This window comes from Phlebotomus papatasi, chromosome 2, assembly GCF_024763615.1.
Source record: "Phlebotomus papatasi isolate M1 chromosome 2, Ppap_2.1, whole genome shotgun sequence".
NCBI lineage: Eukaryota > Metazoa > Arthropoda > Insecta > Diptera > Psychodidae > Phlebotomus > Phlebotomus papatasi.
This window is the reverse complement of record NC_077223.1, coordinates 45,152,521-45,178,596: the sequence shown is the minus strand read 5'-3', so window position 1 is coordinate 45,178,596 and position 26,076 is coordinate 45,152,521. Positions and strand designations below refer to the sequence as shown.

At 33.8% G+C, this 26,076-nt stretch overlaps 3 protein-coding genes across 3 annotated transcripts; all 3 read left to right on the top strand.

The window, feature by feature from the left end:
- Positions 1-208: 208 nt before the first annotated feature.
- Positions 209-782, top strand: LOC129801268 (small integral membrane protein 12-A). The gene is made up of 3 exons (XM_055846153.1): positions 209-291; positions 355-499; positions 594-782. Exons 2-3 carry the CDS (start codon positions 370-372, stop codon positions 722-724), a joined length of 261 nt encoding a protein of 86 aa, XP_055702128.1. The 5' UTR covers positions 209-291; positions 355-369; the 3' UTR covers positions 725-782.
- A 12,479-nt stretch (positions 783-13,261) lies between these two features.
- On the top strand, positions 13,262-18,933 carry LOC129801260 (nucleolin-like). The gene is made up of 4 exons (XM_055846146.1): positions 13,262-13,428; positions 17,072-17,161; positions 17,220-17,721; positions 18,022-18,933. The coding sequence occupies exons 2-4, from the start codon at positions 17,083-17,085 to the stop codon at positions 18,692-18,694; spliced, it is 1,254 nt and encodes a 417-aa protein (XP_055702121.1). The 5' UTR covers positions 13,262-13,428; positions 17,072-17,082; the 3' UTR covers positions 18,695-18,933.
- A 2,516-nt stretch (positions 18,934-21,449) lies between these two features.
- On the top strand, positions 21,450-24,132 carry LOC129801258 (chaoptin-like). Its single transcript, XM_055846143.1, has 2 exons — positions 21,450-23,715; positions 23,783-24,132. Exons 1-2 carry the CDS (start codon positions 22,324-22,326, stop codon positions 24,035-24,037), a joined length of 1,647 nt encoding a protein of 548 aa, XP_055702118.1. The 5' UTR covers positions 21,450-22,323; the 3' UTR covers positions 24,038-24,132.
- The last annotated feature ends 1,944 nt before the right edge of the window (positions 24,133-26,076 follow it).

The window sequence follows — 26,076 nt, the reverse complement described above, 5'->3', positions numbered from 1 at the left end:
ACTCTACAGAGACTTACACATAAAAAGGTATACAATTTTCATGAAGTTCTTCTGAAATATTTTCCAGAAAAAAAAAATTAAAAATTAAACGCAATCCAAAAATAAAGTGTTATAAAATGAATCGTTGTTTCGTATATGGTTGGCATGTCGTTTACCTCCGGCGCTTTAAAAATATGAAAGCCAAAGCAAATTGTAGCGCCACTAGACATTTTACGAGTTGCGGTGATACTAAATTGACATGTTTATTTCTAGCAGTGAAAAGTGATAATAAGGGTTCGAATATATTTTGAGGTAAATTTACACACTTTTCCACAACATTTCCACCCTCTCAATCACCCTCAACCCTCCACTTAGTTTTCTGCAGACACAATGTGGCCTGTTGTCCTCGGATTTTTACGTTCTAATGCAGTTTACATCACACTGCCGGTCGCAGCTGTCATTGGTTTTGTGGGTTACAATTTGGAGAACATTCTGTCGGACAAATATACACCATACAATAGTATAAATTTCAAAGCCAAAATAAAAAAAAAAAACTTGGCGAAAAAGATGTCCAATTTATGGGTGAATGTGCCTAAAATGACTTCCACTTTCAGAGTCAATACAGGAAAATCGGGCCGAACGACTGGCTGACGACGGGAAGCTACAAAATGCGGAAAATGTGGAAAAACTCAGGCTCCGAGAAGATGTTCTTGAGAGAAATTTATCACCATCATTACGTAAATAAATTGCCCTAATATAATGTATATAGCTGTAATAAAATGATATTGTATATGTAGAGTAAATGTAAGGGAATATATCCTAATTTTACACTGTTAACAATGCACACCATCTCTTGTTGAAAGCCTTAAAGTGGTATTTATTCTAATCACTCGCAATATCTGCCCTTTAGCACCATGAAGAAAATTCTTGAGAAAAGCTCTCTCCCTTATTTGATCCACTTTTCAAACGCATACTCCTTGTACAATATACCTTTTCTTTGCGAGCAATTTATTTTTTTTTCCATTTTCATTATGAAGCCTTCTTGGGGGGTAATTCTTATAAATTAACAGGAATTTAACGGCTTATCGTAATATTTATACGCTCTCGATTATATCTAATCATTAATCTTAAATTAGGCCATATCACATGATAAAGACATTATGGAACGAACTTGCTGAAATAGTAATAATTTGTGAATTAATTTTAATCGCAATTTTATATTGATGCATTAATATTTCATTACTCGATTTAAAGAGAGCGCAAATAAATAATCTGATCTTTTTTCAACTTGTCACCGTTCTGGAGCTTAAACGGTAAGAGATATCAATTTCAGATCTTCAGTGACTCTCCATAAAGAAATATTAACTACAAACTATTTTTCTTTTTCTCCTCTTCCCTCACCTTTTTCTTCAATTAAAAATCATGTTCTTGTTCTCAAAATCGGTCCAAGCTCTTTCAACCATTTTTGGATATATTTTAACCCTTTAAGGACGATTGGAACACCGGTGTTCCATAAAGAAAATAATTTTTTCTGACTACCAGAAATTATTCTTTCTTATGTTTGTACGTAATTGCAAAGTAGAAGGTTGAAGGAATCTAGGATATTTTTTGTAAATCTCAAACTATTTGCTATATCGTAAATATTTCACCTTAAAAATAACGAGTTTTTAAATTCTCATATTGAAAACTGATTTTAATTATTTTTTTATACTTCTAAATTTTTTCAAGCCAAACCGTTTTGTAAAAATAAACTACTATACTTATACGTAATATTAGGTGAGATTCTTAAAAATCTCACCTACTATAATCCTAACAAAATTTCATGTCGTCCGATCGACCTCAAACTTGGCCAAAATGTGTTTCAGCACTTCCTGATCACGAATATATATGTGGCTATTTTTACGTTCCCGGCCGGCCGCTCTTTGGAGCTTAATAGCTCCTAAACTAAAAAAGATATCGACTTGCGGTTTTCGGCAAAGGTTATATATCGGGTGAAAATTGCAACTTGGTGCATTGACCCTCCACCCCCCACCCCTCCTTCCGCCATTTTGAAGACACCCCTTTTTTTGTTTTCTCAATAGCTCCGCCCCTATGGCATCGAGCGGGCTCAAATTTTAGTATGTTATAGCTGGGCCTTAGAGCTTTCCATCAATACCAATTAAGGTCCCCCGACCCCCCTGACCCGAGCTATAAGGGTCCAAAAAAAATTTCTTAAAATGGCCATAACTCCGGTTCTAATTGTCAGAATTTAAAAAGTGAGGGCTTTTTGGAAAGCTCTCGTGAAATGCCACTTCCCCTTCTAACATCGCAAGTTCATAAAACCACCGCTAGGGGCGCTATTATTAAAAAGAAAATTTTTAAATCTTATAAGTTAAATAACTCAAAAATTCCATTGTGCATCGGGCTGAAATTTTAGTATGTTGTAGCCGTTGATTATACCTATCAAACAAAAAAAACCTTAAGTCGATCTAAAACCCCTGACCCGAGCTATAAGGGGTCAAAGTTCGAACATTGACCGGCCTCTATCTCCGGCTCTAATTAACATAGCGACCTAAATTTTACCTTTTTGGTTTCGTCTCGATGAGCACTTTCAGATGGAAGTTCAAAAAGTCACCACAGGTGGCGCTGTGATAGCGTCAAAATTCATCGAAATTCAAAGTCACTTTTCTCAAAAACGGCATTGTGCAAGTTAATGAAATTTTAGTATGTTGTAGTCCAGTCTAGGACGTTTCCAAAATGGTGCGTATGTGCGCTGTGGTTTCAATAGAACCGGAGATATGAGGGGTCAAAATTCACGAAATTCAAAAAATCATATCTCCGGTTCTATGTGACCGATTTTGATGAATGAGGGTTTAAACGAAAGATCTCACCAAATGCTACAACTTTCTAGAATATTTGAACTTCGTGGGACCAACACCAGGGGCGCCACAGTCGAAAAACCAATTTCAATATCACATAACCTCAATTATCTCGACTGTCGCTGAACCGATTTTGATGATTACTTCAACATAATTGTAGACCACATTTGTCTCTACATTTCGTCTATACATCATTTTTCGATCAGACTACGCTATCACTCCGATTTTGCCGTTTAAGTGTGAAAAAAATGATTTTTCCAATAATAACGCTTTGAAATCACTCAGATGCCAATTTGACTGCCTCTACTCCACCAAGACACTTAAAATAGGGGTTTAAATGGAAAGTCCCGCAAAATACAACAATTCTTTGATATAGTTGAAGTTCAACAAATGACTACTTGGGGCACTCTGGATGAAAAAACGAGTTAAGAAACAAAAAACCTCGCTTATCTTGGCTTCTGAGTAATCGATGAGTTCAAGTTCTACGGCAAAATTATAGAGAACATTCTGGTCTACATTTCACCCATATAACACTTTTCTGTCAGTTCATCCAAATCCTTGATATTTTGGTTTAAATACAAAATTTGTATAATTTCACGAATTTGATTCAAGATAACTGAATGGCGTCTCCCAACTTCAGCTCCAAATCGAATTTGCATGCACTCCGAGTTAGCTCACGTTAAGAATCTCACCTACATAAGCCGGTTAGGATTATCTGTCCCATTTTCATTAGACTGAAAATTACTATTCATTCACTGAGAGAAATCCGAAAAAGTTAAAATAACATTCCTGAAATGTTAATTTTACCCTGCAGTATTGATCCAAAATCGATGTAAATATTACCCTTTTTAGGTGTATTAGGGGTTAAAGGCACCCTTTACATGTTAATTTTACCCTTAATAAGGTGTAAAATTAACATTAAAAAAATGTTGATATATTTTTACACCTAAAAAGTGTTAAATTTCTGAGAAAAAAATGTTAATCGCACCCTCTTTTTTTATCAGTGTTGGTATTGTCAGAAAAATTACTTAAATTTTTGGGCTATTTTTGTCTCTATCGCTCGTAGAGGTAAAAAATACGTCGAATCAGAATCTTTTGGATTTTCCAAAGTTAGATGTAAGACGTTTCATTTATTTTGTTTATCGGTTAAATTTTTATTGTTGATTTTCGGTCTCTAAAAAGTGTCTCGTCGTTAAAGGGCTGAGGTAGCCCAGACGGATATTTCGTCCATAAATAGAACAGGAGAATTCACCATTTTGTATTTATGAAGCAGAAAGTTCAACCTTTCAACCACTCTTAGTTAGGGGCGCATTTTTCCACCAATTTGCTTCAATTTTAGTATTTTTGAAAGGTCTTGAAATTTTCCAGCCAGATAAATCGTTCCTAATTATTAATAAATCGATAAAGTGTCGGAAATTTATTTTCTTGTTTATGAGCTATATTTTTATCTTTATATGGATTTATTTACTTGTCTTTTTTTTGTCCTAACGAATAAATTAGGTATATGCGATATCGACTTCTGCCCTTGGATGACCCCTCGATAAGTGGACATTATCTAGGGGTTTTTTTATTCTCTTTCTTTAATTTTTTTTCTTTTTTCCGTTTTATTGGTAAAAAGGTTTCACGATGTCTTTCATTTTCGGATGTGATTTAAATTATTATTAATCGTGTAGGAATATATTTTTTACAATGTTATAATGCTGCAATGTTCTACATCTCGTGTTGGAAGAATGTCCTAAGTCCCTTGTAGACCTCCCAGGAGCGCTTTCCCCGCGATGTGGATGGTTTTTTCGTGCCCCCGGAGTTTTTAGGGAAAGACCGCAGAGACGGTGCATTTTGGTGCGTTATATCACAGTGAAAATGTCTTTTTCTAGACATTCAGTTGCTTGCACCGGGTGGGACTCGTACTCACGTCACAACTATGAGAGTCGAGTCAGAGATCTCATCCGCTCAATACCCAACGGTCTTGCCTATTGCGCCACTGAGATCCCTATGATTTAAATAAATGATGAGGTTGAAAATCATCTCGGACCACAGAAACTGCGATATTGTAAAGAATCTTGCAGATGAACATTTCGTCAAACGACACTCGCGTAACCCGCGTGACAGTGCCATTTCCATATATTTGGTTAGCACTTTCTGTTCGACAATTATTGACCGATCAGCATATTTTTGCTGATCGGCTCAACAAAAATATGCTGAAAATGCTGCCTTTTTCAGATAAGTGTGCTCACGGTGTATGCTCAATATTAAAAGAAAATCATCACTATCTTTCCTGAATAAAAATTGAAAATCTGATTTAATTTTTACGAAGGCAGACTGTAGTGTCTGCCTTCGAATTTGATTAATCCATCCTTTGAATCTTATTTTTTTACTCAGAGTGTTATGGCAATAACGTTAAACGTGCTATAAAATTGATTGCCTGAAGTTTAAAATCTACTAAACTAAAACCACCGCTGTCCTCAAAAGAAATAGTAAAATAACTTTTATTTATATTTATCGAAACAAATTTTTCACGTTTAAAATTGTAAACCAAAGTTATTGAAGGTATTAATGTTGCATAATAAAATATTTCAGCCGTAACAATTCCAGCTACCAATCTATCGTCACCGACCTCACCGACAATTTTGTTGTCTGATATATAATTCGATTTATTTTTTCATGAATGAATATCAAAGTTCTATTAAATCTTAATAGGGATAAACGGGGTCCCAAGGGGCATTTGATATCCAAATAATGTATGTCTCAAATGTAACCAACATATTTTAAACGTAGTCGATCTATTTCTAAAAAATATAATGTATGAACATGATGGAAGTATATTATCTAAAAATTATATACGTTGTATACCAGAAAAATAACTTCACTGAAAGATACCTAGAAAATATCACTTATTTTCTTTTAATAAGAATAATACATTTTATTTGATAAATTCCAGTTAATATATTGGTATTTTTCTTTAAAATTACGACTAAATATTTTTAGATCCATAAACAAGTCATAATATGATCTATATTTGAGTGAAAATGTGTAAATCTATGTCGGAAATATCGAAAGTATATTTATCTTACATAATCTTGTTTTTATGTTCATACACTCTTAGAAAAGTTTAGACGTGATTACTAATGAAAATTAGTTGTTCGGGCGATTATTATCAAATCTATTTAAAATAGTTCTTATATTCTTAAAACATTATACTCATAATAAATTTATTAGTAGTGAGAATATAAGACAATATTTACGTGGATAAGTTGCGGCAATTATTTCATAATGCTTTCATACAATTATATTTGCTTGTGTTAATTAAATGAAATCATTATCCCAACTAATATTGGTCACTAATTCCTTTTAGTTCTCACAACCAATGTAAATAGATGGGCCTATATTTTCAAAAAGTTATGACTACTTTTCCAATAGTAAAGAGTGGTTTTTATTTTAGTAATGCGTTGAAGCTCTTTTGAATTTTAAGCAACTAATAAGAAATATGCATCACAATGAATGCTATATAGTAACCACAACTAATATGATATAGTTATTACAGCCAATAAGATGGGTATAACCCCATTTATTTAGTAATTGGAACTAATATGTTATAGTACCCATTACTATTTTGATTTAGTTGTGATAACTAAATGAAAAGGATACTTTAACTAACTGTGGTCAACTATTTCATTTAGTTACCCAAACTAAATATATAGTTGGGTCTATATTTACTATATTTTATAGTTCTAATAACTGAATATGAGCTTGTACGAACTAATTTTTTCTAAGAGTGTATAATGTCGTGAAATTGTATGAACATTATGTTCTGATATATTTTAGTTACATTTGTTCCATAAAAGACACAAGTTATATACAACTTGTGTTCTTTTTGTAGGACGCTGCCAGATTGTCAAATTCTGCTTTGTTTATCAAGCAGATATTCATTTCTGAGTAAAAACTTGTGAAAAAAGTGATGCTTATTATAAGATAAACTCTTGAAGTGCACCAGCGTGTACAGTAAAGTCGAGTACACACATAGAAGAGGTCAAATTTGGCAAAGTAAGGACAATCAATAGAAAAATAGTGAATTAATACTTTATTCGTGAGAGCTAATATTTTGTTTCCTTAATTGCGGTTTAGCGAAAATACAAGCATTACAACAACTTCCTGATCTTCTGTCGTGAAATTAAATTGCAGAAGGAGTGTTCAGAGTGCAGAAAAAGTTCATAAAATGCATATCATTTCAGTGTTTCACATTGTTTATTGTGAAGTGCTATTTTTGATAAAAGAAATCTGCAATGTATACATAATGTCGGACATAATAAGAATATAATCACAAAAATATGTAAAAACGTGTTTTCTTCTATATTTCTTATTTATTCGAGTTATAATATCTTGATTTTATTTTATGGAGACAAAAAGAAAATGATGGCGTGGGAAATTATAGAAAATTGGCGACACAAAACCCAATTTAATGAAGAACTTGTGCAAAACACATTTGTGTGTGCTGATATTTGTTTATAATTTTGTTTAAAGTGATGTATTCTATCAATACACGCAACAAAAATCTGAAATCCATAAGTTTTTTCTGCGATACAATGGGAAAAGCAATAAATTTACTCAATTTTATTTTCTTTAATTTCACAGCTTTCCCTTGAGAATTTCAGATCGGGAAGGAAATTTTGTTTACTAATATTGTGTCCTCTAACGCAAAACAGTCGTTGCATTAAATCTTCATACGCAATAAAAGTGCACGAGTCACAGGAAATCTGACTGAAACATTGAGGGTAACTATAATTATTCATTTGAGAAAAATATTTAAGCAAGTCTTAAATGAAAATGGAAAAGAAATGACAAGTCTACGATCAGTAGTTATGAAATTGATATTGTATAGTGATTATATTTTATTCAGTTATAATTGATACTTTTTACCGTTACACGATGTCGTGATTATAACTTAAATAAATAATTGTTATATTTTAGATGTAAAAATTCCCCATTCACTCAAATATGGACCTCTTTTATGCGGTTATATAGAAGAAATATGTAAAGTCTTCGCCATAATTTTTGTATAGATATCAGACATCTCTACTTGTTTATAGCGATAAATGCTCCTTGGGAGACGTTATACTATTATTATTCAGTACCTTCAGTACACACCGTACACACTATCTAAATTCACATCTAACAAAATTAGGTTATAAATTTTGCCTCAACTTGCAGAGGACGTGAAAAAATTTGGAAATAGTAGAACATACTTTATACGGTTCCAAATTACCTAGCGAGAGAATTAGGGTTAAAAAAAGAAATGCCTACATTAAAGAATGTTAGAAGACAAAATGTTCAGGATATTCTGTAGTACAGCAAATTTAAAAAAGAATTCGTGTAAGGTTTATGGGGTGTAGACATGAGGGGGTTCAGATGGAGCCTAGGTGTCTGCAGCCAACAGGTTGAACTATTCTTCCTACACATATTTCAAAATTTAAATCAATCTATTTAACTTTACGAGCCGCATTAGTTCGTGGTCTATCTAATAGCTCGCAATAATCCTAATCCATCTAGCTTGATAGACTACAGGCAGGCAATTGTGTGATATAACTTTAAGTAACTATAATCAAAATCAAACTTGTGCTAACATTTTACATTTTTACGTATACTTCGGGTTTGTAACATTTTAATAGTAAATATAAGATGTTTTTCTCAAATATAATACTTTCTTTCCACGAGAAGACAAGAAAGTCAAATTCAACAAACCATATCTTCAAAAAACATGTGACGCGAAAGTTTTATTGATTGTTACAGTTGATCAAATATGCTCAACTGGATATTTCTGATTAAACTTTCATTGAAAATTTCTCTGAAAGAAAAGAAGACTCACTTTGCCGCCCCTTTCGGCAAGGCCATCTCTTAACTTCGAAAGACGGTTCATTTGGACATTTCTTTTAGCGTCTCCAAGCGTAATCATTACTGAAGCCAGTCACATTGCGATGCTTTCTTTTTCTCTGACACTCTTCCACGAGAGCGTGTCTCTACAATTGATTCTCACAGGTAGACACACTGAGTGAAAGTTAAGAAGTTTCTGGAACCAAAATCTGGGCCGCATTGTTGTGCAATATGTTTTTTTTAAAGATTGATCAGGGTAAAAACTTTAAATTTTTTGAGGATTTTTTTCGCATCCGTATTGGAGGTGATATGTTGAACATTAATCCAATGAATTTCAATTTTATGCATTTAACACCAAAACCTCAATTTCATGTCATGATCATGAATATTGACGAGATGATCTTTTACTTTTCAATTGGTCACAGGATCCGAATTGCAATGATGGGAAATTGACTTGTTTGGACTGGAGTGAAAACTCTATAATCAATGAGACTCCCACTTCAGCTTCAGCTGAACTTGTCCACATGGTGAAATGCAGCGTGTCTGTGTTTGTTGGTGAGGAAAAGAAGTCTTGTTATGCCGCCACTGTTTCATGACCTCTTTTCCACTCGACGAGGTAGTGAGCAAACGCGCGAGTCTCGAGCTCATCTTCAGTCTGACCAATACAAGAGACGGAGGAAAAGATATACACCGTTAAAAATTGGAGAATTTCAATATGACTCAGAGGAGTTCTATAACTCTTGAAGATACAAACTAAAAAAAGCCCAAAGTTATCATATGAATATCCAAAGAATTTCATAGGTAGTGATTAGTGAACTGAATTTTAAACGACTCTAGCTCTATTACTTTTGTCTCAAGACAGGCTCGACAGATTAGGTTCTCGACAGATCTGTCAGCTTAAGCCGATAAATTGGTTAATGAAATATTATTGACAAGGAAATTTATAAAAATGTAGTGTCCTGAACGAACCCTAGTACCGAAAGGTAGTGAATTAAGCATGACCTCCCGCCGCATTCACCTAACATCAGCTTAAGGTCCCTCACATTCCCAGTCCCAGGTATCCGTTTAAGGCTCAATTTTCAAGCATATTGGCTTGGATAATGAGTTTTACACATAAACCTATAATTCGGGAGAACAACGCATTTGACTCTTTCCATACAGAGGACACCGTACTTGTGTTGAAATAGAAGTGAAGAAGATAGGCTGAATACGGTCTACGAACTTGGTGTAATTCTCTGTCGATGTTGACATTTTCGCATGTACCGTAAACGAGGAAGACTCTTGGGAATACAACAGCTATATTAATTCTTACCAGGAGCTATCAAACTTTATTTGTTCCTTTTATGAATTCTCCAATCAAATTCATCTGCAGAAACATACGCGAACCTTAAGCAATAAAATAGTTACAACACGTATTACTCTGTGCTCGCTTTCCTATGAGATTATTCCGAGTACGCTTATGGCCTCTACACACTGGAGAAATTTATGTCTATATTGAAGAGTTTTTCCTACACAGGTGTATGGAATTTGCTTCAATATGGACATAAATTTCCCTAAGGCCATTACGCTAAGCCAGCTCTAGTCTAAATCCTTGTGATCTGTAAGTCCATCGACTATAAAATTGTTTGATAAATTTAATTTTGTTTTCTAGGTCAATCGCGTAAGATTTTAAAAAGTTTTTAAAATTGATGGAATTAAGCATAACCCACATTATTTAACCCTTTAACGACGAGACACTTTTTACGAACTGAAAATCAACCATATATATTAAACTGGTAAACATAATGAATGATAAGTCTTAGAGCAGAATCACATTGACAGTAAAATGCTCACCGTCACCGTCAATGCCCTCACCGTATTTCGTTGATTTACGCATTTTCATTGTAATTTTTATGCAAATTCTCAATTACCGTGTTACATTATCTCATACTCGGTGGCACTAGGTGAAAATAATATAAGAAAACTGAAGAAATAAAACGAAAATGTGATAAACGTTGAGCAAAAAAACTGTACGAAAAACTGTAGCAAAAACATCCTACAGTTTTTTTGCTTACGTTTATCGCATTTTCGTTTTATTTATTCAATTTTCTTATACTATTTTTACCTAGTGCCACCGAGTATGAGATTAGGCAATACGGTAAGTGAGAATTTGCGTAAGAATATCTATGAAAATGCGTAAATCAACGAAATACGGTGAGGCTACGGCGAGCATTTTACTGTCAATGTGATTCTGCCCTTACATCTAACCTTGGAAAGTCCAACAGAGTCTGATTCGGTGCATTTCGTGTCTCTATGAACGATAGGGACAAAAATAGCCCAAAAATTCATGTAATTTTTCTGACAATACCAATGATTAATATTTTTCGCTTTAATGAAAAATCTTACGTATGAGAATTGTAGTTTTTATTGCCAAAAGGGTTTAGTTAAAAAAAAAATTAAAATAAATAAAATCAATTATGAATTTGAGAATTTAAAAATTCGCCATTTTTGAGCTTAAATATTTACTACATTCGACTCTTCGTTATCCGGCTGACGTGAGGACAAAATGGCATTTTGTTTTTTTTTATCTGGTCAACGTTTTTTTTTAATATTTTCTGCAGTGGGAATTTGTTTTCCGTTGAAAAACAACATAATTTTCTTTGCAGTGTGTTTATGTTTCATTTCCTAGCACGATTGTGTATCAAAAACTTTGATAAAATGAAAATAGGGTGGAATAACCGGCTATCGCCATGTTTAGGAAAAAATTAAATTCATTTAATCATAACTTTTGAATCCTTGTTACAAGATAAGTCAAATTTGACACAAAGTTACTTAGATGTATTGGCTCTAGATACGTGAAAACAATAATCCTAGAACATAACGCTGGACTACTTAAAAAAACTGATTTTTATTAATAATGCAAAAATAACCATTTCGTCGCCACTTTTTACCACTTTTCGCCAGTTTTGTAAAATTTGTAACCACTTCTCGCCACCCACTTGAAAAGAACCACACTCGGTTATTTTAGGCAATGCTATGAAAAGAATACATTCACCATTTCTCTTTCCTTGTGATCACTTTATTATTACTCTCTTTAAATGATTTTTCTTCACTTTTATTTGAGAAATCAAATTATGGGGCTTTTGCAGAAAGTAAACAATGCAGATTTGACAACTGAGAATGTACGAAGTGAAGTTAGCGTCGCCTATTGAAAAGATATGGCGACAGATGGTAAAATCAATTCCAGAATATTACCACTTCTCGCCATGCCTCATTTTTATACAAAAATAATATAAAATGAAATATTAATTGACTAAATACAAATTTTATGTATTCCACAAGTGCAATTAAATATTCAATAGACAAATTATTTACCCAAATAGGTATTTTTGGCCTGATGAAAATTTGACGACACTTAGTACATTTGGTAAGAGATGTTGGATTCGATGCACTTGCTTAAAATATTGCTCTAAAAAGTGATCAAAATCGTGAATCCAAAACGAATAATTATTATTTTTCGATTCTATGCGTAGAAGCAGAAACAATACAAAAAAATTGCGACTCATTTATTTCATAAATTGCGAAAAATAGCGATTTCAATGTAAGTGGCGAGAAGTGGGGCACTGGCGAGAACTGGTGATTCCACCCTAACACATTAATTCACCTGGACAAACTGCATGTTTCGTAAAAAAACGTTTTGAATTCATCAACCGCCAGCGTTTGGCAGCTGTCACCCGGATAATGAAGTGACGGATAACGATGAGCCGTGTGTACATATCAAATAGCTAAAGACTTGCAAAAAATATTCTAGATTCCTTCAACCTTCTACTTTACAATTATGTACAAACATAAGAAAAAAATAACTTTAGGTAGTCAGTAAAAAAAATTTTCTTTATGGGACACCGGTGTTCCAATCGTCCTTAAAGGGTTAAATACATCATCATATAAAATATTTAATTCCATCGCCTTCTTTGATTGTTTAAAAATTTTGAATGCTATCAAGCTCTACAACGTCTAGGGGAAACTGGGGCACCACCAAACACGGGGTACCACCAAATACTGCGATTTTTTAATAGGATATTGGATATCAGAGGATAAGATCTATAGGAATTTATAGGCACTATAGGGATGTTTGTCCACTGAAGGAATGGTCGAGATAGTCCAAGTAGTTTAGAAATAAAAATTAGTGATTGGTGGTACCCCGTGTTTGGTGGTGCCCCAGTTTCCCCTACAACCAATCAAAATTAAACTAAAATATTTCATGGAATAATTGGACCAAAAATACTTACAGGAAAAAATTGCATACACGCAGGAGATATTTTTTCAATTAGCGGATCTGCTACTCGTGCTTCACTCGCTAACCAAAATTGTTCAACATAATATAATAAAACAAATTGTAAATTTTTTATGTAATAAAAAATCAGTAACTTCTAAGAAAATTCTACATGAAACCAGTTGATATAAATATAGCTTCATTTTTGTACCAAATGCTCCCAATTTTAACCGTGTATGCAGCGTCATTTTACCGTAAAGCCCCACTAAGCTGAAGTCTCAGAAAACCCGCAGAGTTGAGACCGACCGGAATTCAATGTGGAGCACTATTCCAAATCAAGACGTTGATCGAAAAGCACCATACTTAACGCGCGCGCGCATCTTCTATCCACTGAAGCTTTCGATAGAAAATTATCAGTGATTTTAGTGCATTTTCGAATTGGATTTTTTTCTCTTATTTAAAGCAACTTTAAAGGTAAGTACAAATCCTTCCAATATTCGCAAATTTATAGTTCTTCCTTGGTTTAAGAAAATAGAGACAATTTTTCTGTCCGACCTTGGCCGTAAACTTGATCATCTTGCCATTGAACTTAGTTCCGAATCCTTCCTCACGGAGAAAGTAATGGTCTTTGGAATAAAAAAAGTGACGCAAGAAAGTGATTTTCTGATGAAATCTTTCTCCAAAAGTTTTACCAAACCTCACGATTGAATTTCCGTTCTCACCTGAGATGCCTGATATGGTGTTCCAAGAGTGAATTGATGGTTGAATTTGCGCATGAGTGCTCTCACTGGCTAAACTACTGTAAAATTATTGGTGTCAGTGATACAGAGTACCTTAACAACTTCCAATAGATGCGATGTGATCCAATTAATCTACCACACGGTCGAGATCATGGGCATTCTGGGAGTGAAAACACCCAAATGCCCTAAATTTCCATCCGAGACATGTGGTGAATGACCCCATTTGAACTTTTATGCCACGCTCGAAGCATTTAAAATCAAACTTTTTTTTTTTTGAAAAAGACTTTTTCCAACATTCAGCGCTAGTTTTACAGCCATTCATTAATATACAATCTTAATAGCTCGATAAACGTTCAAAGTAGCGTGCAAAATCTCTTCTCTAAAGAAAAATGTTGGATCTTTGGCTCTCTACATTGAATGCCTGAATTGCTTTAGTTACCATTTTTTTGCTGATTAATTAGATTATTGAAAATAGGAATAGAATTTCACTAATTGTGTGTTTTTTAATACTATTTGCAAGAAAATGAGGAAAACGTCTAGCACTAAATATATAATCAATCTAGGGGCATTGACCTTCCTCCATTAATCAGTATTCTCAAAATTCTAAAAGTAAAAACCTTTCAAGAGAATGACTTAAAGATAAGACTTTTATGTGCTTCATTAAGTTTTTAAGAATATATTATAAAGATCTTATTGCTAGTACTTACAATGATCATTTTGATAAATTTAATTGTTAAATATAAATTGATATTTACCAATTAAAATTATTATGTTTTGTTAGTATTTTTTCACGTGCATAATAATTCTTAAAATAACTGTGGACTTAGAAAGCCGACATAATAATTCCATTTTTATCCAAACATGTTCTAAAATTTTACTATTTTACTTTCCTGTATGAAAGTAGTAAAACGTGGTAGTGTGGCTCCTTTCTCCTAATTTCTAAATGCGCAGTCTTATAGAGAAATAAGAAAAGAAATTAAAAGGAGAAAGGAACCAAAGTTAATTTCCGTATTTTAAAGACTCTCGTATCTGTTGTCCAAAAATGATTTAGCATAGAAAAATTATTTTGCAAACGTTTTAATTTTGTGTTCAGTTCATTGGCCTGGTGTGATTCTTTCACAATCACAGCTACTGTAAATCACCAAGTTGTGCGACCACCTTCGATCGACTTGATATTCACAGGGAATATATTTGGAGCATCCCTGATGCCGGAAATGAGCAGCCGAATTTTCAGTTAATCAGCAGTTTGTCAGATATTTTGAAAAATGTGCAAGAAAAACTGTTTTTTTAGACTATCTCGGGAATTACTGTACTGATTTTAATCCTTTTAAAGGATTTTTTAAAGATCTTTTAAAGGAATTGATGAAAAGAATCAAGAAGAAGCTGAGAAATTTTGCTAATTAAAAACTTGAACAAAAACCAGTGCATATGTATAATCTACAATTAAGTAAACTATCAAAAAATATTTTTCTTTTTTTTATTTTATAGCTTTTGATTTTGAAACATTTTCCTTGGGACACGCTTTAAGGGCAAAGTATGATAAGTGGCAAACCTCAATACTGCATATGATACGCAAGCTTCGAAAATACCAATCTTTTTGACCAATTTGTCTTCTAAAATTTATTCATTAGTAAATGTCTTCAGAATGATTTGTAATCACTCATTGCGAATCCGTTGTTCGTTTTAAGCTTGTATGAAGATTTTTCGTTTGAGAAATGCCTTCTCAAAATTAATACAGTTCGTCTTGTTTACTCTCCATTATGTTATTTGTTCAGAATTTTGGAATAGGGTAAATGTCCTAATTCAAAACCATTTCCAGATGCTTTAACTTTGACAGAAAATTCAACACATTAAGTTCATATTTTTTCTGAAGAGAATTACATAAATTTGCTCCTTGACACTTCTAGAATGTTACTGTTTAGTGAAAATTCTTTAGATATAATTTGAAAACTCCTTAAATACAAGAAAAATACGCGAGTGTAAAATGCTTCTATTGGAAACAAATTAATCCAAATGGAGACAAGAGAAAGTTTTTAATTGGAGACAAACAGTGTAAGTGAAACCGCGACGACAGGCTTCCAAAACCTTGTTGAGTTGCTCTTGAGTGCAGGCTTTGTTCTTATTCCTGGTCTTTTCTCCATTCTTATCTAAAACAATAAGATAAGCTCTCCAAAAAAAATCATATTTCCCTGATTTCCTGTTGAAGCATTTGCAGAAACTTCATAAAAACCTTTTTGTTCACGAAATACGTAATTATTTCATTTGAAAACTTCACGTACCGTTAACAATAAAGATTAGCACTTAATTTAACCAAAATTAGCCAGAAATAAGACATAAATGTTAAACAAAACGAATAAACAAGTTACCTTATTGTGTTTCTCATTGGAAAACATGGTCGATCGATGAAAAATTCGATGGGGAAAAGGTACACTTCTAATTTTTCTGAGAAATTAGCAAATTAAAATTTATGAATATGAATGGATTTTCGCTTTATTTGGAGCACAATTAACTAAATAATGAAACTGTGGTATAGAAAATATATAAATATAATAATTTAGTACTGTATTTATCATGAAAACAGTGACATTTCCATTTGGAGTAGCGAAAAACTTCCATTTGGAGCAGGTTTTGAATTAGCTTAATTTACCCTACGTTCTTAATCAAATAAAGAATTAAAGTGTATCCAATTTCGGCCACCTTGCAATTCCGCCTACTGTTTTTATTCCTCGGATTTCATTGATTTTTTTGCATCTAGAGATCATTCGGCAACGCGATGATGTGAAAAAGACATTGATTGGAAGATTTCCGGAAGGGCAAGGAACTATGAGAATGAAGGTGGCCGAAATAGACCACCAAAGCTATGCCTACATTTTTATTAATTTTAAAATACATTAAGAATGGGTTTAGAAAAATAAAGACGATAAACGGTCTAAAAACATGGTTCCAAGCAATACTCCTTAAAAAGAAGTAAGAAAAAAATCAATTTGTATTAAAATATTGCATCTCAAGCTTGAGACTTTGGCACTTGCATGCAACTAAGTCGAAATTTTGCGGACTTGCTCTAAATCTTCTAACTTGTGATTATTTTTGTCTAGAACCAGATATTGAGCAGATTTCGATAAAAATGGCATGTAAAAGTAAAATTTGGTCAGTATATATAAATAAAACGAAAAGCTTCATTAAATGACCAAAATTAGCGAAATCTTCTCGTCAAAGAGAGAATGAGGAAGTTATGAATCGTTCTAGCCGTTCTAGTTTAATTTGAGGGAACTCCAATAATTTATTGAACAAAATGGAATTTTTCCTGACCCATTTTTTAACGGAATAATCTACTATTTTAGTGATTTAAAATGTTTATTTCCTTTTTTTAATTGCAGAACGTTATACAATGAAACTCTCGTTTCTTTTGGAGTTGCTGCTGATTTTTATTATAATTGCTTTTGCTGCATCAAAGCCCATTGATTCAGGTAGAAACTTTATAAAACAGAGGTGAAAGGAGAGTATTTTAGAATGATCTTTTTGCAGATGGACGAGCTATAAAAGGACACAAGAAACATGTTGCCTTGAGACAGCAGGCTTCCTCTGCAGCACCACCAGTTGCTGCTGCTGTCGAAGAGGAAGAAGATGACGATGATGAAGATGAATTTGGATTAGACGATGATGATGACAGTGATGAGGACGATGATGAGGACATCTTGGGATTCGGTGATGATGACGACGAAGATGAAGAATCCTCTTCAGACGGAGTACGAGATCCTGAAGAGGGCGAAGAAGATGACTTAGATGGAGATGAGTTGGGAATTCTCGGTGAAGACATCTTTGATATCTTTGAAGATGATGATGACACACCACCCAAGAAACCATCAACTGCTGCTCCACCAGCTCCTGCGGCTCCAGTTGTAGCAGAAGTTGCTGAAATTCCTGTTGAAGCTGCTGCAGCTATTCCGGCAAAATCAACCAAAATCAAGAGAAAACCCGGTCAGAAAAAACCTATCAGTTCCAAACCATATGGAGATTCTCTTACCAGGTAAATCAAAACTTTCTTCTTGTTTAATCACACAGAAAAGCAAAAAAATCAAACATTTTTTTCGTTAACTTTCAACAAACTTTTACTCTCAAAATATCTTTAAGATTGCAAATGCTGTTTTATGCATGCAATCAATCCAATGTTTACATTTATAAAAGATAGAAGTAAAAAAATGTTGATGAAAAATGTTTGTTGCTTTTTCAAAATCAACAAAATTTCTCCGTTACTTTGTCGCAAACTTTCTCTGAATATTTTATTATTTTAAAAATAGATTTAGCAAAAATTTCTTTTACATTTCAGCGCTGAGGACAGCAGTCAAATGAGCGATGATAGCCTGAAATTACCTCATACTGCCGTTCTTTTGGCACAGTCAATGGCCAATGAACAAACTCATGTTCCTGAATTCAAGCCATTCATCCAAACCACAAAGCAAGAGATCCAGGAACAGGAAGACTCTATGGCTGAGGCTTTCAAGAGTGAACCCATTAAGGAGGATATGTCTGAGAATGAGGAATCTACTGAAAGTGCCAAAACACCAAGCACATCTCCCGCCAATGAAGATTCTAAAGAGGCCAATAAAATCGACACCACGGTCCCAGACAAGAAAATCACGAAGAAAAAGGACGAAGGTATTATTGAAGCAATGACTTCCTTCTTGGATGACGAAGAGGATGAGGATGAGGATGAGTATCTCAATAAAAAGAATCCCATTGAGAAGGAGGACGAAGATGAAGATGACGAAGATGAGGAGGATGAGTCCAAAGAGGAAGAAGAGCCTGAGGATGATGAGGATGAGGAGGCTGAGGATAGTGCCGAGAGAGAGGAGGATTCTCCAGATGCCAATGAAACTGAGGACAATTTAGTAAATGAAAGCAAAAATCCGAGCCAGAAAAAGGATAAGAATGACTTTGGCATTGACTCAATTGGCGAATCTCTCGGACTCTCCAGACGATTGAGAATAAAACGAAATTAACATAGCATTAGACATTCCTAGCATTAACTGTAGTCGTTAAAATAATTTATTTATTTGTATTCCTCTATTTATTTATTTATTCCGTCCTCTTCTCGTACCTTTCGACACTTCTGTGAAAAAAATCTGGAACACTTCCTCCAGAGTCGCGCTACTTATAAGTAAAAAAAACTTAATTTTTGTATTGAATATTTTTGATACTGATGAATAAAAAATAAGAAATAAGATTTAAATAAAAAAAAGCTTATTTCCTTTTAAAAAAAAATAATAAAACGGTAAGAAGCTTTTGATTATAGGGAAACTTTTTTATTGTTCGAAATCTGCAGTAGGGGAGACTAGGGCAAAAAGTCACAAATCGAAAAATTCAAAATTCAATATCTTCCAAGGTAAAAAAGGTAGCGGCTTAAAATTTTTTCCATATATAGTCTCCATAGACCTTCCTCAATGTCGTAAGTTTCTTAGAATTCGAACAAGGAATTTAGAAAATAAAAAATATCGAAATTTTTAGCCCTATTTTTGAAATATTTTCCTTGCAGAAGATAACAATTATTACCTACTTATTTTCCAAAATTGATGCACTGGTGAATATTTTCTACATAATTTGGATTTTTTGAATACGAATCCGCTATCTATTTTACAATTTCACAACAGTTCTTTTCTCCAGAAATCCTTATATTGAAAATGGCCACTTGGGGTAAAAAGTAACAAAAGGTATAGAGCAAAAAGTAACAAAGTAACGAAGCAATTTCTGATGTCTCACGGCGAAAAGAAACGTCATTATCATGTCTCGCCGCTTATTCTTTGCATTGGTCAAACGATTTGCAGTCTTTTGTGTGTTTTTTTCTAAAACAGCTTGAAAAGCGCTTTTCTCGTTTTCTCACTTTTCTCAACGGTGTTTTACAAAGGTGTAGATGAATAAATTTTCTATGAAAATATGTCCTCTCGGTATTTTTTCAAATTTACGGAAGCCCGTAATGAAGCGAATCAAAATATGATAATACCCCATGTCTGGCACTATTTGCCCCAGAATTTTTGAGAATGGTCACAAAATCACCTTTTAGAAATCGGCTCGATAAACGTATTTTCTTACAAAATAGAGGAAAATTACTTTCACAAAGTTGTACACAGAAAAAAATATTTTGTAAAAATGTTCGTAAATGTTTGTGAATTCCTATGGGGGAGTTACGAAATGCTCGTGAATCATATAACCCACAAACAAGTTCGTAAAAGTTTGTACTTTCTGCACAAACATTTTTCGTAACATGATCATTTGACGAACATTTTTTGTTTTTTTACAAACATTTGTTCGCAAATGTTCGTAAACACACAAAAAATGTTCGTAAAATTTTGTCATTTGTTCGTAAATTTTCGTAAAATGTTCGACAGGAAAACAAACATTTACGAACAAATGACAAAATTTTACGAACATTTTTTGTGTGTTTACGAACATTTACGAACAAATGTTTGTAAAAGTACAAAAAATGTTGGTCAAATGATCATGTTACGAACAATGTTTGTGAAAAAAGTACAAACTTTTACGAACATGTTTGTGGGTTATTCGATTCACGAACATTTTGTAAGTCTGCCATAGGATTTTACAAACATTTACGAACAATTTTATGAAATATTTTTTTCTGTGTAGAGCGGTAAATTTCCTATAAAACTGCGCTAATTAGAAATTTTTGAAGCGATCGAGTAGCGTAAAAAAATAAAATATCCTTTTTGTGACTTTTTGCCCCAGTCTCCCCTATTTAATGCGCATAGCGCATATAACATTTGTTTTGTAAACTTGTTTTCGAAAATACCCATGAGAATGAGCGAGATGACTGAAGTTGCATTCACTTTCACTGAAATTTCAAATGTTTTCGCAAAACAAAAGTCATTGTATGTTGAGTAATTGCTCAAAATTCACAATATAATTCCGATGGCTCAGAATATAAAACGAATAAGTCGCGAATGATCAACTTTACAGGAGAGCGATTTCAAGCTGAAATTTTACAAGCTGAGTAAGGTAAAGTGAACTCGAGTCGACCGGTTCCTCGACTCGACCGCGGTGGGACAATATTTGAATGTTGGATGGTGAATTTCTATAAAATTGTCACTGATTCGTATTTATTTATGGAATAATTGACCTATTAATGTTAGATCATACGCCAAATATTAGTGGAAATATAAATTGAGGTACCGCTTGATTTGAGGTCACTTTACCTTACCGCTGTAATTTTGGGAATAATTAACTTCCCGGTATAGGGGAGACTGGGGCACATGTAAACATTTTCGATAGATGCGAATTTGAGGTGATTTTCCAAGGACACCGTAATTTTTTGGAAAATCTTTCTTATAGCTAATGTTTTACCCTTGGGTATAGGCAATACATCGAAGGTAATGCGGATGCTGGAAAACAATTGAGTTTTCCATAAAAATAAAATTTGTTTCACTGTGCATTTTTCTCTTTTCACAAAATACCTGGGGTAGAAGTAAACACTTTCTGGGGAGGATGTAAACACCCTTTTTTCCACCCTTGAAATTAACTTTGCACCACTTTCGATTATTTTAATTACTTAAGAGATATATAAAGACTGCATATTTTTCAAAAAATCACGACACTTTTTACAAAGAATAATTAAAATAGCAAAAAAAAGTAAAAGCATGCATATCAAAGACATTTTTCAATGGAGTTTCCCCATATTTTGACATCATGTGAGTTTTTATTGAACACAGCACCACCAATTTTTTTCGTAATCTATGAATTATAGATATTTTGCATGAAGGTCAATTTCCCGCTCTTTTACCTACTCATTTTGTGAAATTGAAATTGCCTGTTTACATCTACCCCAAATGCTGTTTTCTGACCAATTATTAATTCTTTTAAAATAATGTGAATCTCAATTTCTCTAGCAAATGCATAAATATAATCCTAAAAGATGTAGGAAAGAACTGGTATTGCTACATTTCGATTATTTTACACAGTTTTTAATTTCCAGGTGGAAATCCAAATGACCAAAATAATCGAAATATCAACATTTTCGGGAAAAATGATTTTTATTTTTAAAGTATTAGGATTTTATTGACCAATTCATCTGTGGACATACATCCCCATGGTATCTGTGAATGCTTATGGGTTTTATCCTCTGCAGTCTTAAAATTAATGAAAAAAATCACAGTGTTTACAACTACCCCTGTTTACTACTGCCCCAGTTCCCCCTAATACAAAGGGAATGTAGAGGCTGTCAAGGATTACCAGAACAATGAAAAAACGAATTTTGCAAAAAAAACGACTTATTTGACTTATATTCTGACAAGTCGATTTGTAAACATCATGTTTGCGAAACTGCCTATCTATCTAGATTTCATTCATTCTCAAAGAAATACCAAAAGATAACAAAACAAAAGTAATTGTACGTAGGCCATAACTTTTTATGGAAATTCCATACAACGAAATTATAGCAACGAACGGCGTCATGTCAGAACTCTGATTTATTCAAGCAATCTATTAAAAACAAAAAAGTCTTATCTTGCTCATAAAACCATGACTTTTGTTTATGTTTTCCTATACATATATACTATGAGGGAAGATTAGCCAGTTCCCTAGAGATTTCCTCTCAGTCATTTGCTAATATTCAACCAGAAAGATGGATTCAATAAAGTTCTTTATATGTTTCTTATTTCTCACAAATATTCTTTTTCGGGAAGTTTTGTGTAATTCTTGCGTAGAAAACAATGAATTTAGTGTCACTTGCTATGCACTTGATGACTTCCTAAGTTACCCTCATCCTGGACAGTGGAAAATCGTCCATGTTACACATCCTGAGACATTGCAGGGAAAGTCCAGCCAAATTGATATGTTTATGTGCACAGGGCCAGTTTTTGAGAAGTACAAGGCAGTTAAATATTTGGATTTGTCTAAATTTCGGGTCATAACAATTAATCCAAATTGCTTTAGGGGTATGAATGCCTTGGAAACAGTGAATCTTAGTAAAAATAATCTCACAACGATTGATATGAACGTATTCCGAACATCCGACGAAATGAATATTCGGAAGATTAATCTAGATAACAATGGAATCTTAAATATTAACTTAAGTACAGTAATTTTGCCGGAACTGGAAACTCTGCAAATGGTCAACAATAGTCTCACATCGTTTTATCTCAAAACAGAAAATTTGCCTAAGATTGAAATATTAGATCTTGAGGGAAATGACATTTGGAGATTTGGCATTGAGAGTAAGACAATGACCAGTTTAGATCTATCCCATAATTGTATCAAAACATTCGGTAAAGCTCAAATGATGCTACCCAACTTGAGGCACCTGCGACTAAACGGAAACTACTTAACTGAAGTAAATAATGATATGTTTGGAAATATTCCCAAACTTCAGTATGTTTATTTGGCTCACAACCTGCTACACACTGTATTCATTCCACATTTGAGACTAGCATACCTAGACCTTAACTACAATCAGATAAAGACAATGGAAAATATTACGACTAGTTTGATAAATCATTCATCAATTCACATGAATTTCAACAAAGTTTTTGAAATGATTTTCCCAAATCAATTGGGAGGCTTGACGGAACTAGTTTGTAATTTTTGCAATATTCACTTAATTGGCCCCTACTTCCTATACGACATATCACCAGCGATGGAAAGCGTAAGCTTAAGAAGTAATTTACTAACATCAGCCAAATTGTTTGAATCTCGCCAGGATGATCTAAATCTCATATCAATTGATTTATCGTATAATCAAATAAAAAAGATCGAAGCAATGACATTCAGTAAGCTCAGTAAGACCATCAACTTGTACATTAGCAATAACGAAATTGAAACAATAGCTCCTGAAGCATTCAATTACATGACAAAACTCCACACGCTAGATTTAAGCAATAACTACATCTACGAAGTTCCACCGACTGCTTTCGACCGAGCTCTTATCGTTTTGCTTCTTTTGAACGGAAACAACATGGCCTACTTCCCAATACCAGGTTGGGATACTGACACTAACGAGATCTATGATGATGGCAGCGTACGTATCTAAATAAAAAGGTTCGATTTAGAATTAAAAACTAATTGATATTATTTCTTTTATCTAGGCTTTTAGTCAACTCCAAACGCTTAATGTCGAGAACAATCCTTTCCAATGTGATTGCTTAGAAATAATGCACACTTGGGCTCAAAAACGTACGTTCGATTTCAAAGTTTATGAAGAAAAAGTTAAAGCAGGAGAGAAACCAGCTTGTATTGTTAATAATCTGGGATGCAGGAAAGATGTTGGTAAGGATTTCATCAAACAGTACTGGCATCTCTTCAATGATAATAAACTGCGAAGCATATTGACATTGGAATAAAATGGCTGTAATGGCGTGTGTCCCAATTATTTACTTTGTAAAGATAACTTCTCATATTGCAATGATAGTAAAATCCGATCAACATATATTTACATGCACATTTAATTTTATTTGACCAAGATCTAAACATAAATTCTTTCTTGAATTGAGAGAAACCCCTCGCTTGTAAACTGTTGATGACTTATGAAGAACTCGGGTTTAAACGAGAAACGTTTGAAAACCTTAAGGCTTTCTCACGGAACCTCTAGGGGAATTGTGTAACGATATGACAATGTCACATGATAAATTTTCACAGTAAATTATGTAGCAGGACAACATTAAAGTCCAGTTATCGTCGAATAGCCATTGCAAGGAGCTCTGTGAAGCTCTTAGTAACCAGTAAGCATACGATTTTCACTTAACCACATAAAAAATTCTTAAATTTGTCATATGACATTGTCATACTGTTACAGAATTCCCTTACAGGAACTAGAACTACGATTGACATCACATAATAATAGTTATTCTACTACTTTTCCGGTCATGTTCTTCGGGGGAAGTGCTACCATTCTCTTCTTCGGATCAAATTGTGTGACTCGGATGTACCGTAAGATCTCATATACGTTGTGCACTTTGTGATGCTTGCAGACCTTTACTTGTATTTACCATAGGGTAAATTCTGTAACTTTGTGAGAACGTGAGAAGTGCTAAGAATGAGAAAATACTGAAATTTGTCACTTAAGTGTGATTCTTCTTGCCCATTTTTGTGACATTTCTCACGATATTTTTATGACATTTCTTACAGAATGATGGTCCAGTGACTCAAAAATAATTCGGAGAACAAAGTGGTTGATTTTTTTTGTGAGTGTGACTGGTGACCAACTCACGAAAATTAGAGAATTTACCCCCAGATCAGACACGGACACCTCACAATTAGAGTTACATTCCTTTTCATTTGAGCCATTTGAGCCATTTGAGCCTTTTGTCACCTACGTGACGGAATTATTACTTTTCACTGCAAATGTCGAAGAGTACGCAATCATTTGAAACTGGTGGTTCATGTATGTTAGCGTTACGTTTTCAAACTATGCCAATATGATTTACATTTTGCTTATGCTGATTTTATTCTCGGCTTTGTGCCCTTTTTCTTCACGTTCGCGTGGTGGAATTTATTTTCCGGTTTCTTTGCACCAATAGGTCCCGGTCCCCTCGTTTTTGGATCTTCTACCATGTCTTTGTGTTTCTGTGTCCGATTCAGGGAGTCATAACGGTCGTAACTTTTGCAATTTTTTTGTTGTACGAGATGATCTGTTTTGGAATACACTATCTAGGGAGGTTTAGGGTAAGTGTACCAAATTCCAGCCAGTTTTCAATTTCGGCCACTATTTTAGTTTCTCAAATTTCCATGAATTTTTAGTTTTTGCATACTCTAGAGCAGAGGTGTGCAAGAACCGTTGAAACCGAATAAACGTCAAAATAAGTTTGTTCTGGTAGCGTTTTGACCATTGACGTACATGTTTCATTTGACGTTTATTCGGTTTCAACGGTTCTTGCACGCCTCTGCTCTAGAGATTGAAATAATTCAAAAATAAGAAAAAATGTCGCTTCGATGAACGATATGATGTGAAAAACGACTTTGGAAAAATTCCGGAAGGACAAGGAACTATGAGAATAAAGGTGGCCGAAATAGGCCATCAAAGTTATGTCTACTTTGTTATTCATTTTAAAATGTATTAAGAATGATTTTACAGAAAATAAAGACGATAAACTGCCTACAAACTTCCAAGCAACACTCCTTAAAGAGAAGTAACAAAAAAATCAATAGGGGAAACTGGGGCACCACCAAACACAGGGTACCACCAAACACTGCGATTTTTTAATCGGATATTCGACTTCAGAGGATAAGACCTATAGGAATTTATATGCATCCCTTGTCCACTAAAGGAATGGTCGAGATAGTCCAAGTAGTTTAAAAATAAAAATTAGTGTTTGATGGTACCCCGTGTTTGGTGGTGCCCTAGTTTCCCCAATGTATTAAAAATATGTCATTTCAAACTTAA

What these genes read in the sequence shown, in the direction of transcription:
- LOC129801268 (XM_055846153.1), top strand. Translation starts at nt 370, where the DNA reads ATGTGGCCTGTTGTCCTCGGATTTTTACGTTCTAATGCAGTTTACATC. An exon ending in CAAATATACACCATACAATA is followed by an intron (nt 500 to 593) that starts GTATAAATTTCA and finishes TTCCACTTTCAG; the next exon opens with AGTCAATACAGGAAAATCGG.
- LOC129801260 (XM_055846146.1), top strand. Translation starts at nt 17,083, where the DNA reads ATGAAACTCTCGTTTCTTTTGGAGTTGCTGCTGATTTTTATTATAATT. An exon ending in ATCAAAGCCCATTGATTCAG is followed by an intron (nt 17,162 to 17,219) that starts GTAGAAACTTTA and finishes ATCTTTTTGCAG; the next exon opens with ATGGACGAGCTATAAAAGGA. An exon ending in TATGGAGATTCTCTTACCAG is followed by an intron (nt 17,722 to 18,021) that starts GTAAATCAAAAC and finishes TTTACATTTCAG; the next exon opens with CGCTGAGGACAGCAGTCAAA.
- LOC129801258 (XM_055846143.1), top strand. Translation starts at nt 22,324, where the DNA reads ATGGATTCAATAAAGTTCTTTATATGTTTCTTATTTCTCACAAATATT. An exon ending in AGATCTATGATGATGGCAGC is followed by an intron (nt 23,716 to 23,782) that starts GTACGTATCTAA and finishes TCTTTTATCTAG; the next exon opens with GCTTTTAGTCAACTCCAAAC.